Source organism: Anoplophora glabripennis, unplaced genomic scaffold (assembly GCF_000390285.2).
Source record: "Anoplophora glabripennis isolate ALB-LARVAE unplaced genomic scaffold, Agla_2.0 scaffold28, whole genome shotgun sequence".
Classification (NCBI taxonomy): Eukaryota; Metazoa; Arthropoda; class Insecta; order Coleoptera; family Cerambycidae; genus Anoplophora; species Anoplophora glabripennis.
In genome coordinates, this window is record NW_019416423.1 from 848623 (window position 1) to 863889 (window position 15267).

The following is a 15267-nucleotide window of genomic DNA, read 5'->3' on the forward strand; positions in this document are numbered from 1 at the left end:
ACATAATTTATATAATTTTTTCGCTCCGTTTGCTACTAGATACCCGTATAAAATAAAATTGCCTATTAACTAAAACAATACCCATAAAATGGTCTTATCTTTTAAGGGGCTTAGGGAGTTGTTTATTCTGCCGCAAACAGGAAAACTTTAGGGCCACAGCACTTGTTTTATTAGCTCGTGTAACGAGAATAAAGTTTATATTTCCCAAGTTTTTCTTGAAAAAGTTTACCTACATAAATATTTCTTGATACGATATTAATTACCTATTTATAGCTCAGATATGAGATTTTCATAAAATTATTGTGGAAATGTTATTTCAAACAATTTGGCTTTTACTAATTTAAGAGTAACTAACATGAATTTTTCAGGGATATATAAAATATCTTTATATTGATAAAAGATGGTGATTTTGTATTTAAAAAAAAATAATTGAAAATGTCGGTTTATACACAGTTTTAACGAAAATTTCTACAATTAATTTATCATATTTAAAACTAAAAATATTTTTTCTTGTGGGGATTCGTAAAGGTTATTCTGCTCCAATGAATATCATTCGTGAATTAAAGACAGAAATTGGAAGAGTTATCAACGAAATTCAGCCGCAGCTATGCGAGCGCATCATCAGTACAAAATTTTATTAAAAGAAGTCGAGTGCCAAAGTCACCGTTCTTTGTTTTATCTTTTGTTCTGCCCACACTTACAATTAGCGACAAATAATTACGTGCGATACGTAATTATCAAGCCAGATCTTCATTTGTGCCTACGCCTCCCGAGACCTTCGGAGCGTATTCCATTTAAAATTGAAACGAACCGCTCGCTAGGCATTCGTTTTATTTCCGCTTCACGAAAGTTCATATTGGATAGGTTATGGCGACCTGCTTCCATCCGATGGAGCGTGAATTTGTTTGTGCGAAAGACCAAACAAAGTCCTCGCTTTCCCCCCTTTATTCCGCACGGTTCCCGGAATAAGTTTACACTCCCTGCTTCCGCGAGCAGCTAAGCTTTCGGGACAGATAAATTACCGTTTCTCCAGAGCACAATAGAAGGCGAAAAATGAATTGAATCGGTCCGTACGGCCCGAATGAAATATAAATGTTCAGCTGTCGCCGAAATTACTTCTGGTTCCTTATTAAGAATTTTATGAGCAACACTTGACAAGGTCTGGAATGCCTTTTGCCCCCGAACTCCAATAACGCATTTTTCACAAAGGAGTTAGATATGTTACTGGTGGTACATAAAAAACTGCAGGAGCAGACAAATTCATAGGTAGTACATCAAGAAATACTTCTGTTTTTGAGATATAGGACAAAAATCGGCCATCGTGATCATCCTTGATATCGCTATTCTATAACCTTCATATCCTGATGAGATCGTTCGCCTTGTTCTTCGCTATAATCTCTAAGATTTTCAGGAAACCAGTCCAAATGTGAATGAAGGAAGTGCAACTTGTGGTCCATCAAACATCCCAGGTCTTGGAAGTCTTTTATCAATTTTAATACAATTTCTTCGTATTTGGGACTCTTGTTGTTTCCTAAAAAATGTGTCGCTACAACTTTGAAAGTAGTCCAAGCACTCTTCTCAGCGCTACTCATTGTAGTGATAAATGTTAAAAAGATGAAAGAGATGAAAAAGTTTCTAAATGAATCTGTCTCTCCAAAAGATGTATTGCAACAATTGAAATCTTAACGAGTCAAATGTTTCCATAAAAAATATACAGGGTGTTGTTGATTTCACCCGTTCCAAATAAGATTATTTTAACGAAAAAATACTGGTTAGATCGGCCTGCATCAGTATAACATCTGTACCAAAATTCAGGATTTTATCTGTTTTCAAATTTGAGAAAAAAATTTAAAACTCGATTTTGACCTCCATCTTTAAACTGCCGCAACTCCTTAACGAATAGTTTCCGGACATACGTCCATAGGAACTTTTTTCTTATTTTCCGATTCCCAACTCGTATATTATTTTTGCATATAAACCTGAAACACCCTGTATATAGGGCGAAAACTTGTTGGTTGTTAAAAAGAGAAACGAAAAATAGAGGGACTAAACGAAAACGTAACCCTTTGCATAGATCCTTTGAAGAAAGGAGAACACGTTATAGCAACAAAAATAAGATTAATTTGTTGATATCGTTTTCTTTTGTTTAGAAAGTAGAGTATTCTACAAGTTTTATTGCATTCTCAATCTTCTAGGCTGTTATTTCATCTCTCAGCACAAAAAGTAGATGGATAGATGGGTGGATGGGTGGGTTTTATAGGTGGTACAGGTGGATGAATAAATATGCGTATTCATGCATGAACGACTGGATAGAAAGAAGTATGAATTCATAAATGGGTGGGTGGATAAAAAGATGGATCCAGAACTCTGCGACACGAATTATGCCATGAAAATGGCGTTTTTAAGCATTTTGATCTATTTTCTGCTTTTGAATGAAATTGGACCAGCTTGTCTGACTCTATAATGATAAATTGGAATTAAACGAGTGAAAAATCATACATCTAGTGAGCTGGTAGAATAATTTGATTTTTGTGAATTTTGACCTGTTTTTTTAATTTTCCCGAAAACTCAGACCCGTTGGGCCAAATCTGAAGGCAGATTCGGATTCAGCGGAAAAAAGTACATGGAAATACATGGGTCCGAATACCAGATCCGATACTTTTTTTTTTGTTTGAGGCCAAGAAAGGTACCGTGGTTACTGGAATTTCTCGGCAGAACGGGAATGCGAATGACTCGCGCGCCGCTTGGGTTTCAAAATACGTATGCGCGATAAAAGATGACTTTTCTCGGGAACGGTAGCACTTATCAAGACGATTTTTTTTTAATTAGATATAGCAAAATCAGAGGAATACGAATATATCATCAAAAATCAATAAAATAAATAATTTTTGCACGAGTTTTGAGTTTAAAGAATGATGCCACTTTCGTTTGCTTTTAAAAAATAATTATATTATGGTAATCAAGTTTTATTAATTTGTGTTCATCAATGTATTCCACGAAATTCACGTTTCAATGATTAAATTAAAGAAATATATTATTTTCTTATTTTAATGATCTCTCTGTTAGTTCATTGAAATATAACAAAATTTTCTTCTATATCTCAGAAAGTACACAGTTGAATGCTGTCGTATTTGGCTAAAAAGCAAGGGGTTACGACGTAGTTTTTATATGTGCAAGATTTTATCGATTGCATAGAAAATTCCCTGGACAATAAATAATTGTTTGTAGAGTAAAATGTTGAAAAACTTTAAAAAAATTATAAATGGTTATAAAAGTGTAAAAATAGGTATTTTTAGTATTGATCATTGTTTATTATGACAACAAGTATCTTGTGTGCCCTTTCTAAACCTTAATTTAAACCCACGGTAAGCGATAAACTTTTAAAAATGTTCTTAATTAACAATCCTATCAATCGAAAACCACGCGATCGATCGTTGCAAAATTTTTAGGGTAGAATTGACATATGTTTTACTATTTTGGTCACAAAGTTTCATGAATATTTATAAATATTTGCTTATTTTGAAAATTGCTCCAAATATACATATGATTTTCTACTATTTCTCGCCCATTGTTATTGCAAAATTCAATTTTTTGATCCGCAGTTATTGTAACTTCGTAGAAAATCGTCAAATAAACAAAAAATAAAAAATGACTCTTTATTTAGGGCTTACTTTCAATGTTACAGGGAAAAATATATCGAAAAACGGCTCATCTTTCGTTTTTTTTTGTATGTTTGTTGTTCCCCTGAATTTAGCAATGGTTTTTTGGAATAGGCAAACTCGGTTTCTTATTCTACATCATATTTGGGATTTTTATGTACAACAAAATGACTTCAAATACAAACGCCTCGAATGCTCTACCGCCTGGACTATTTAACATCGTTTATGTGTTCCGAATAAAAGAAAATATTTTTTTCAGTGTATATATTTGAACAACCCTCGCAAACCCAGTTATTTATTTATTATTTCCGAATGGCACAAAAAGAAATATTCATCCCCAAATCTCATTTCACTCGTCCTTAATCTATTCGATTCCATAAACGTGGAATCAAGCACTTCTTCCTGCAAACAAATAAGTCCGTTTCGAGCCTTACGGTCATTAATGTGTCTCCATAAATTAAAAGGTGACCCAGTTTGAGGCGAGCAATTCCACCAATTCTCATTTACATAAGACTCTCCTAGCCTTCTGGCGGGTTATTTGCCAGGCTAGTCGTGTCGGCGGAGTTTGAACACCGGTCAATTATCCTGACCTATGAAAACACGACTCGTGATCGAACACACATACTCTATACATCGATCGGGAACTAATAAAACATCCCCGTCCACCGCTTTGTAAATTAAGCTCGGATGAGGACGCAGGCCGTGTTTGTACGCTCTAGTGACGGGGGATCGATCGTGCATGGAAAGCTTTGCGAAGGACTGGAAGAATATGTAAAAATATATATTTTCAAGTACGGAACCATCGTAAATTATTACAAGCCACGTGACCGCCGAGCATAGGCAACCAACATTGCACGGCTGGTACTGTTAACTATAAATCACTCAATATTAAAGTCATCAATATTAATGATTCGTTTACAATGAACAATGACAAAACGTTGCTCCTACGCTGGTTCGTTGAATACAATCTCGTGAAAAATTGCATCAATAGCACTATCCGGTGAAACGGAATGTTGCGTTTTATTGAATAATTCCAAATATTTCGAATTTTCACCGCCAAGAACGAAGGTGACAACATTTTTAACATTAAGGCCATGTTTCGCATTGTATTAGCTATGTCCTGTCAAAATTTGGTTAGTGCAACTCTCGGTTTCGAAAATACGTTTTGAGTGACATTTAAAGAAATTCGATAGGGTTCAGGTCAGGGTGATATGATGCCTTGTCAGTCACTAATACAGAAGTGCCGGCAAATGTGGTATAAGTTCGTTTGTAACCGTCATTTCTTTAACTTTGAGTGTTCATGTCATTATCATAGTCCCCTGACTTTGTTTTTGACTTAGAAATTAGTTTCGTGGCATAAAACCATTTACCCATCCAACATGAACTATACCAATACCTCAAACCGTACAACTGTGTTATATCGTAATTGTCACTGATACGAGAAACCTTTCGGCAAGTACAAATCAACCTTTTGTACTGCTACTGGCAGAGAGCGACCTACTATTCTCCTAATGCAAGTACTATGAAAAGATGACTAATGTTGCACTAAGCGAAATATTCTTTTTCTTTTTAACTAATTATGTCGTGGGAAATATTGCAATAACTAATATTCCGTTTTCTTGTACTTCTTCAAAGCAACTGCTTCTGCTTTACAATTAATATATCTGTTATAGCAGAACTAGAAACACCTAAACAATGATGAGAACTAGTAAAAACTAATCCTAATTAGAGGAATTTGAGAGCATTAGAAACGGTTTTGATTTCATTCTATAAATAATCAAAGGATGTCATTAATGAAATGGTATTATCTCGCACTATCTACGCAGCAGAGTATAAGATCGCTTTTTCCTTCGCTTTGCATAATGCTCGGGCTTACTGCTGAGTTCTAATTACAAGTAGGCTGTAGTCATTGAATTAGCATAATGCATTAAATAATTAATAAGAATTTAACCACTGTTATTTTTAACAAATTCTAGCCTTTACAGATTGATAAATATTCAATGAGTGCTATCTGATATCATTTGTAGAAGTTTAATGTCCCAGTTAAACACACCTAATGCCATAACCGATATTTATATGAAATCTACACTTAGAAGGGCAACATCCTCTAATAACTTTTTTAATGAATTCAAATCCAAGTAATATAAAATATATTAAAAATTGTAGTAGGGAGTGTTTTTTGATAAATTTACCGATAGTTACTGTGGCAGTTTTGGCCCTCAAATAAATTTATAGGCTTACTTTTTAAATTTTTTTCTTCGTTTAATAAAGTGAAAAAGGTGTACTTGTTTGTTATTATTATTATGTCATCGTAAAAATGAGAAATTCTTGAAAACATCAATTGGTTGTTGCGAAAAAAAGCGACAACATATAAAAAGTCACAGGATTTTCACCGAAAAAAATGTCAATCCAGTCGTTCTAAAATACGAATTTGGTGCTGCTGAAAGTAAAATAGGTAGTAGTAGTAGGTGTAGGTCAAAACTACAGTACTAAAAACGTTAAATAAAAAAACTAATGCTTGCGAAATTTACAATTTGTACCGTTTTTATCGCTTTGATAACTATTGATATCATATATCAACCTTGCAAGTAATATTTTTCACAATTGATTTCTCAAACTTGGCATCAGACCTTGCATGGAACACGAGTTGATATCGAGGAAAATAGAACTACCTTGACACAAATAAATACGTTCAACATTTAACTTAAATCGACCGGAATGATGTTACCCTTGTGTTATCATTGATCGTTAAAAGAGGTAACTTATAACTGTAAGGACTTACATACTATAAATACATTCTATTTGTATTAAATCGATGTCGAAATAAATAGATACAAAATAAAGCTAGTAAGTAATAACTTAAAGTCGTAATTTTGTTAAAACTGAAACTTTTCATAAAATCGCATATGTTTGCCTTAAGAATATATACGTATATTTTGTGGTTAAATATGTGGTTATGTACCTATATTTTTTTTGTAAAACAATGTATTCATATAAACGTAATATTTTGTTAGCTTATTTTTATATGTAATTCAATAATTTTTCTATCCTCATCCTTGACCGAGTCACCTTTATGTGACTAAAGTATACGTTTTTACTTTATTTAAATATTCTTAAAAGGTAAATAAACTACAGGGAATCCTATATTTAAAAGAGTCTGCTTTGTAAGACCAAATTAAAGAATTCCCATCTCGACTCGTTCCGGGATGATTGAAGTTTAGAATATTCATGAACCTCTTTTCCTCTTACAATATTATTCACAGTTAACCGTTATAAAGAATATTGCTTTCTCGGGCGCCAGAAAATCAAAATCACTACTTGAAGGTTCATACTCAAGGAAAAGCCCAGGCCGATCAGTCAAAATTTCACTGACGGATAAAATGATTGATTAATAATTACGTAAAATATATTCGAACGTCATTTATTTTTTATTTACCGTAGGACACCCCTATACCTAAATCAAATTTATCAAAATTGCATCATTGATTTCTTATGACCCACGGTTATTAAAACGAATTGCTAAAATTGCATAGGTATTTATTAACTAGTATTACATGCAGTACAATGGATTTTAAAAAATGCTACAGCTTTTTTTACTAGATAGTTACAAATTTTGAAATGAAATGTAATGAAAAACCATTTTTCACTAGGTATATTTAAATATAAAAACTATAATCTGGCCTACTACAAACCAGAACACTCTTCTATTCTCTTTGAAATTTCAGGATTATAATGATGGTTAAGCTACGTTGCCAGATTTGTAATAAAAAGGTGTCTAAAATAAAAAAATATGGGTATTATATGTTTCTTAGTAGGCCACGCTGTATAATTCTGAGAATTATATATTTGTTATCGTGCCTCATGTTTTAAATTATTACTAAACCGTAACATAATCATTTTATTGTTCTTTTACGATGTAAATACATATGTATTATGCATGGGAAAATTTATTCCAGTTTTAAAGTTTATTTTCTGTTAGCCAGATGGTTCGATACAGTTTTAAGTAGAAAAACACTTAAATATGTAATTTCAATCGTGTACAATTTACATTTCGAGTTAATACTAAATTGTTCTAAACAATTTGACCTTGAAATTTAACAATAAAACCAAACTATTACAGTAAATTCTTTTTCTTTGGATAGGTACTTCGTCATTTGTGAAAAACATTAAAAATTAATTAAGTCAGTCTTGTTCCTAAACGATTTGTTAAACTTATGAAACTATTTTTACATCATTTGTTGATTATTATTAATATTAAACCTTTTATATTTATTCTTATAATAGGTGGTAGGGTTCTGGCTTCTGTGAAACGTTTTGTTTGTTATTTTCTGCAGTACCTATATCAAATTCTACAGTAATTTTCAATTATAAAACATACAAAAAATAAATAAATATGTTATAGTAATTCTTTTTTCAGTGTATATAAAAATACATATATTAAAAGATGGATATCTAATGATGAATCTAACCACACTCGCGTGAAACAGAAAAAACTCCAATTTTTCTTAGACGCTGGGTTGGCTTCGAGGGCATTCGAGTTAATAACGAAATCGAAACTGATATAATTTGATTTGAAGTTACTGGGAACTTGATTTGGGTCTGGGCGTGGATCGCTGTTAATAAGAGCTGCGAAGTGCGATTTTATTTAGGAACATTTAACCTGATTAAGCCACTAGAATTCAATATTACTCGAGCGAATAAAAGGAAAGGAAGAAAACAGCCTTAATAGAATCGAAAGTTTTATTGCAAATATTATTTTATTGGCACAAGCAAGTAGGGATGATTAGATTTTTACGAGTATATTCCTACATTGGTTGCCGTTGAAACAGTAACTGAAGAGGTTGCTGGCAAAAAGGTGTAAGTGACAAAATCATTAATCTGAAAAAAATATACAGTATACCAAATAGCCATTCTATATTTGAAATAAAAACATGGGTATAAATAGCCTAATAAATGTTTTCATTAATAAGAATACTTTTAACCTTATTTCGTTATACACTAATTCAAACAATTAAAGGGTCAAAAAAATTTCCGAAATTTTTCCGTGATTTTTGACAGACTGTATTTAGGTGAAAAATTGTCGTATCAGAAAAAATCATGTAGTTCTAAATAGCGCGACAAAAAAATTTTGAAGATTGGATTTTTGTTTTCTTCAATGTCCGGAAGGTTTTTCAAAAAAAAACAAAAAAAATTTCAAAAATTTTTTCGAAAATTTTTCTAATTTTTTTTTTCTTTTTTCATCAATTTAAACGTTATTTACGGTAAAAATATGAGAAAACCTCAAAAAAAATTTTCTATTTCCATTTTAATCATGATTATAAAGTGTTTAAGCTCAAAAAACGTGACCCTTTCATTTTTTTTCAAAAGTTTGACTGCTTGAAACAAAGAAACGGTTCGCTAGATCGAGATGAAACTTCACAGGATTTTTCTGGGTATATCGAACTGTAAAAGTCATGTTTAACATTAGTCATTTCGTGAATATTTCTAATTTAGCCGTCAATTTTCAAAAAAAAAACATTTTTTTTAATATTTTTTCCTGTTCTTCGTGTAGATAAAGAAAAAAAATTTTTTGCCGAAAAGCTGCGGCAACATGTTATAGGAAATTTATTCCACCTTTCGAAATTGTCCTTCAATTCGCTGTACGACCATTTATCGCCGAGATATCGATGATTGAAGACAAAAGGATCCTTTTCCATTAAAAGTCCGACACTTCGATGAAAAATGGTCGTATCGAAATTAAAAAAAAGGAAATTGAAGCTGAATATACAAGCTATCTGGTCCATGCAATGGCTTTGCTGAAAAAAATTTTTCCAAGTCCGTGGACAAAGAAAATTTGCAAAATTTCTTTGTCGTGCTATTTCTTAGAATTGCATGATAACCGTAGCTCCTAAAAAAATTCGACCGAAAGATCTAAAAACTAGAATCTTAGAGCTTCAAAATGCTTTTTTTAATTCCCGATACGACCATTTTTCACCTAAATACAGTCTGTCAAAAATGACCGAAAAATTTCGGATATTCTTTTGACCCTTTAATTTTTTGCATTTGTATAAACTATAAAATCATTCTTGTTTGTTTTATCGCTATTTGATATAATAGGTCCTGTAAGATTTAGTTCTTTGGAATAAAAGCTTTCTGTGTATCAATATGTCCATCTCAAGTCATTTTGGAGACGAGATTTGCAAAGATATGTTTAAAGCGTCGTTATTAAATTTCCTTCGATTTTTTAAATATTTCATCATCAATTTGTAGTACAAGTAAATAGCCTATATTAGATATTATTAGTAATATATAAATAACTGATACTGATTTGTTAAAATCAGGTGGTCCAAATTTTCTTTTATCAGGGAAAACCATTCAAAATCCCAAAAAAATATATTTTCTCCCATCATTAAATACGGCTGATTTTTTATAACCTTTGTTACAACAAAGTGTAAACTACAAATGACAACAAGACAACAGTCAGGTATTCCCGTATTGGAAATCAGTCTAAAGTATACCTTTTGTCTCTTTTTTTTTGTCTTTAAGTAACGAAATTTTATACCACACCTGAACAAATTACGTTTATTATGAAAAAAACGTGAATAGGGTTATATGATTACGGTCGTACTAAACACAGCCCAAACTGCGTGGTAAATATGCGCTACTTCCACTGCGTCTTCGACAGCTGCGCTACGGTAACCATGACCACCGCTGTAAACACTTTATAAATGTATAATTGCAAGATATAAAATTTTGCTCATATACCATGTATGGTTTTACTATTATACTATTTTATTCATTATATCAATTAAACCTATTTTTTAAATTAATTTTGGAAGAATTTAATTTATTTTATTATTCCTACTATTTCACTTATTGCGTGGCTCTGTTAATTTGACCTTAACTGGAATAGGTTTTTAAACCTATCGGTATTATAAAATACCATAAAATAAGACGTTATGACTAAAAAAATCACTAAAAACAACTTTCTTCTGTTACAGGGCGTAATGTGCCTGGGTTGCGGAAGGTTGTGGACGGCCCTGCAAGTATTATGGAGTACCCTCTACGTAACATGCGGTGCGGCCCAATTGATGGCCGGCATCTTCTTCACGATATCCGTTCCTGAACTTCATCTCTACAGCATATTATTCGCTGGATCATGGGTAAATATTTCAATACTTCAGTTCGACTTCATACGGCGATCCCTTTAAAAATTCAGGGAGTCACATATTTGAACACCGTTTGATCTCGTACATAACGTATCTCTGTGAGTTTCGTGAAAAGAAAAAAATTGTTTACGTGCGGAAAATATCTTGAAATATATTTGTTTCTTTCGTCATACATTTGTGAAGAGTTCGTGTTATGTGACTCCAAATAATTCATAACCTTTTAAACACAATTTTATAAAAATAAATATTATTTCATATTAGATATAACTGGAATATCAAATTGCAACATTTCTATAAAATCTGTTATCAATTTACACTTACCAATGGTAAGGTTAGAATATTAATCCTTACCTAAACCTTTTTTAAGCCACACTTCATATTTCGCGGTACGTTGTGCAACGATTTCCTTATCAACAAATTATTTCAGCGTATAATAACGAATCGATAAGGCGGATATTGCAGTTTCTCACGAACTCACGAATTCAAAATAATAATGTTCCATTCATTGCCAGAGTGCCCTTCGAAAATAGGTCGTGTCGATTAGTATTTATCACGAACAGGTGTAAAGTAGATAATATTATTGGAAGTAGGAATTCTCCAAAAATAAAATGACTGTCGTTAAGATGAATTTATTTTCATGTAAAATGTGTCCCATAAGAATCGCAGGATTTCATATGAGGAAAAAAGATTTTATTAATTAAAAAGTAGACACAGGAAAAGTCGTATGGTGTAAGATCGCACGATCTTGGTAGCCGAGTCACTTCATTGTTACGTGAATCCTTCAAATGTAGTCCACATGTCGTCCAAATCCATGCTATCCAAAAGAGGTCACAAAAGTTCAAACTCTCGATATCGTTCTCCATTGATAGTCCAGCGTTTCCAGCCTCATTTTCAAAAAAATACGGACCAGTTACCCCACCAGCGTAATATCCACTGCGGTCGTTCTTGAATGATCCCAGGATTGTTTCTGCCTCAAAATCAAAATTTTTGCTTGTTCATATACCCACTAAAATGGAATTGACATTCCTTCTACCGAAAATTACACGTAATTTGCCCACAGTCTCAGCTACACACTCTCCGTACTGGTAAGGAATTTTCACAATCTCACGTTTTATATATTTCCTCGACGACCCTCGTAGTAATACGTGCCAAAAGTTATTAAATACGCTAAAACAGTATTACTACTCATTTTTATTTTCGCGAAAATACTTTTCCAGGAATAGCTCTTGTAGATCAGCTAGAGTTTTTAACACTTCTTCACGCCTGCTACATTTTTTAATTATTATTTCAGCATGTCAAGCTTCCCTACTTACTGCGAAAATTAATGACAAAGTTTTGCTTCATTTTACTGAAAACCAGAGCTGATATTAACTTTACTAGAAAGTGCATCCCTGTTCTTAAAATATAAAAGTGATTTATTTGAATGCGACGAAATTAAAATATTGTAAGACGTTAATACAATGTCAAAAGCTTGCGATTCAAAATGTCATCCTTGTTTTTCTAAAAGTTTGACTGCTATACGAGTATTTTTGGTGTTAAGAGGGCTCTATAGCAAATGGGCAACCAGCAATACATTTTTATAGATTTTAATACACAGTTTTTGAACAAGCGACATGGTAAATTACAAATTTCTTTACATCAAATAGCAATTTGAGTTTAAAACTAAGTCCATTCTATAGAAAATCTGCGTTAAAATTAAGAAAAGTATGTTATTTGTGCATTAATTCATATTTAGACAACCTGTGTAATAAAATCTATAAAAATGTATTGCTGGTTGCATATTTGTAATGTAGAAACAAAAAGACCTCTCTAGCATCTATTTTTTTACGCGATTTCCCTGTGTCAGTAAAAATGCAGGAGCTAGTAAAAAACCATTTATATTTAGAAAAAAAAATCCATTGAAGATTAAAGCATTATTTGGTTAAATATAGCACATACAATACGTGTCACTGGTTTAATCTAAACAATCAGTCACCGTAGATCGTCAGGATTATGCGAAGGGACGAATTAACATTAATTATGTCATGTTCTATTCATGAATCCAATCTTCCTGCATTTTTGATGAATCCCTCGCTATTTACAGATTCTATTTGGTCAGTTTGAGATGATTAATTTAGCTTAACTGGAGATGGTGTCCTAGCTCAGCTTTGCTACGAACTTTCAATTCAATTAACAAGTATACCAACTGTTGGGCACAAGTACAGGGTGATTCACTATATTTTGACCCCCCTTTAACTTTTTTGTTTTTAGAGATATAAAAAAATTCAAACGTACGATTTTTTATGAATTTTTCGAAACTGATAGGAAAATAAATTAACTCCAAACAAGATGGCCGCAGATGTTAACTTTGTTAATTTAAATGGAACACCCTGTATATTCATATTGGTCCATCTCTAACAGTAAACGATGTACTATTAAAAATAGACAAGGTTTTTTATTAATAAAATAAGATATCTTGTAATAATTGTTAGACCTCTTTCAGGTTCTTGTAAGGATCTTCTCCATACTCTATTTTAATTCTTAATAATATTTAAATTTTCTACTTGTGTATTTTATTTTAATTAAATAATAATACAAACTGTCAAACAATAACAATGTTGTCCTGATATTACCTGTCACTATCACGGCCTACCATATAACATTGTCCATGAGTAATTAGGCCTCTCACAGCATAATTAGTGGGATTTAGTTAAAATACCAATATGCATTTTGGACCATATCAATGTCAGATATATCTAAATATATTACAACTAAATCTGTAAATCCTTATGTAATTCAAAATATGGTGATTCACCCTGTACGTAAAATTATGGTGTTATATGAAAAAAAAAACTTACTAAAATAAGGAAACAGATTGAAACAGAATGTGAAAAACACTATTTTTCAGTTTTATATAAAAAATAATAATTGAAGATACACTACTCCGTACGATATTTGTTGAGGTAGAATTCCAATAAAGGAATAAGCCCATAAAGTTCTGTGATCGGAACTACTGTAACAATTTACCTTAAAATTTTGATTTGAAAAAAATAGTCTTAAAATAATTATACACATTAAACTTTCTTCTTTTATTTTTTACCTCGATTATGCACAGCAAGCTGCTACGGTGTACACCATGCCGCTAATGTCCGTACTTCGGGTGTCGAATGCAGTTAATTCCAAGAAAGTGACGCAGGGGACTTCTTGGAATTCTATCTCAACAAATATCGTACGGACTATATCCGAAATGAAAATTTTGCAAATAATGACTTACGCGTTATAATTATGATGTTAATTTGATACAAGCAATTAAATTCTGAATTAATATGAACATACTCATAGACATAAAAGAGAAAACAACTAATACAGTTTGTTCATGAAAACTTCTAGGGTAATGAAATATAATTCGAGATATATTATGACAAGCTGAGCATATTTAATTTATTAATTTATGCCGCTGTATTTCGAAAACCGTTCTGCTACATATTCATGTTAGAACTGAGACTTAGTTAGTCTAACACGAAGAACAAACACAAAGAGTGTGGTAGAAGTTGCATCAAATAGAGCTGCCTTGGAATTTAAATTGCTTAATAAAATTTAAATTCGCTACCGGATGGAAATGAAGCATACGTCGCGTCGTAGAAATAACGTTTGACCACCTTCAAAATGATGCTCGATTGTTTTACGTACAAAGACTTCCTTGTTTGCATTCTAAGTGAAATTTAATATGGAAATAATTTGAAAATAGGTTATATTTAAGTTAATATATAGATAGGTAATGGTAGTGTAGCGGTACGTTACAATTACATTTAGTACCTGTCCCAGTAAATATATTTTGCTTTCTGGGAATTTACGAGCCATATAAATTATACTTTGAATTATCCGAGATTATCCCAAATAAATGCAGCAAATGAGATTAGAATAAGTAGGTTGTAAACATAAATTAGTTGTTGTTTATTAGGGTACATAAGCACAAACCGAGTAGGTAATGGCCCGGATAAGTGTTAATTAGGATAGGGTAATAAATATTTTCAATCAATACAAGCAAAAATTTGATGACCCGCATAATTAAAATCCACCCTCAGCCGGGCCACTGATTGTGGCTATTATTACGGAATTCGCAAGGCGTGTAATGGAATTAAAGAGTAAAATAGAAACATTCGCCGAACAAAATGTTTCCAAATTAATACAGTAGCTGTAGATTTTCCGGACGGGTCGAGTCGATGCAAATACGCAGCGGCGTTTTGTAAAAATAATTTAGGCGTCACGCCGACCGGAAAACGGGGAAAGGATTAGAAAGGCCGTGAATAAATTTCCTTATAAACGGAGATTTGTACATTTAATTATCATTTTAATTTCGCCCGCTTAATTTGGTTTCCACTGCGACCCCAGGAGCCGTTCCAGAAGGGTTTTGTCGGCTGGAATCGAGTTTAAGGGTTAAATGTTATTTTTGTTTTAGTTTTCGTGAAACAATACAACCA

The 15267-nt window shown here is 32.3% G+C and overlaps 1 protein-coding gene across 4 annotated transcripts in view; it reads left to right on the forward strand.

Moving 5' to 3' along the window:
- The window catches only part of LOC108909882 (serine-rich adhesin for platelets), a 117479-nt gene that overhangs the window by 82065 nt on the left and 20147 nt on the right, over positions 1–15267 (forward strand). For all 4 annotated transcript variants that reach the window (XM_018714329.2, XM_018714330.2, XM_018714328.2 and 1 more), the window contains one exon: positions 10640–10801. In XM_018714329.2, the coding sequence (XP_018569845.1) occupies positions 10646–10801 (156 nt within the window). In that variant the 5' untranslated portion in view covers positions 10640–10645. The remainder of the gene's footprint in view (positions 1–10639; positions 10802–15267) is intronic.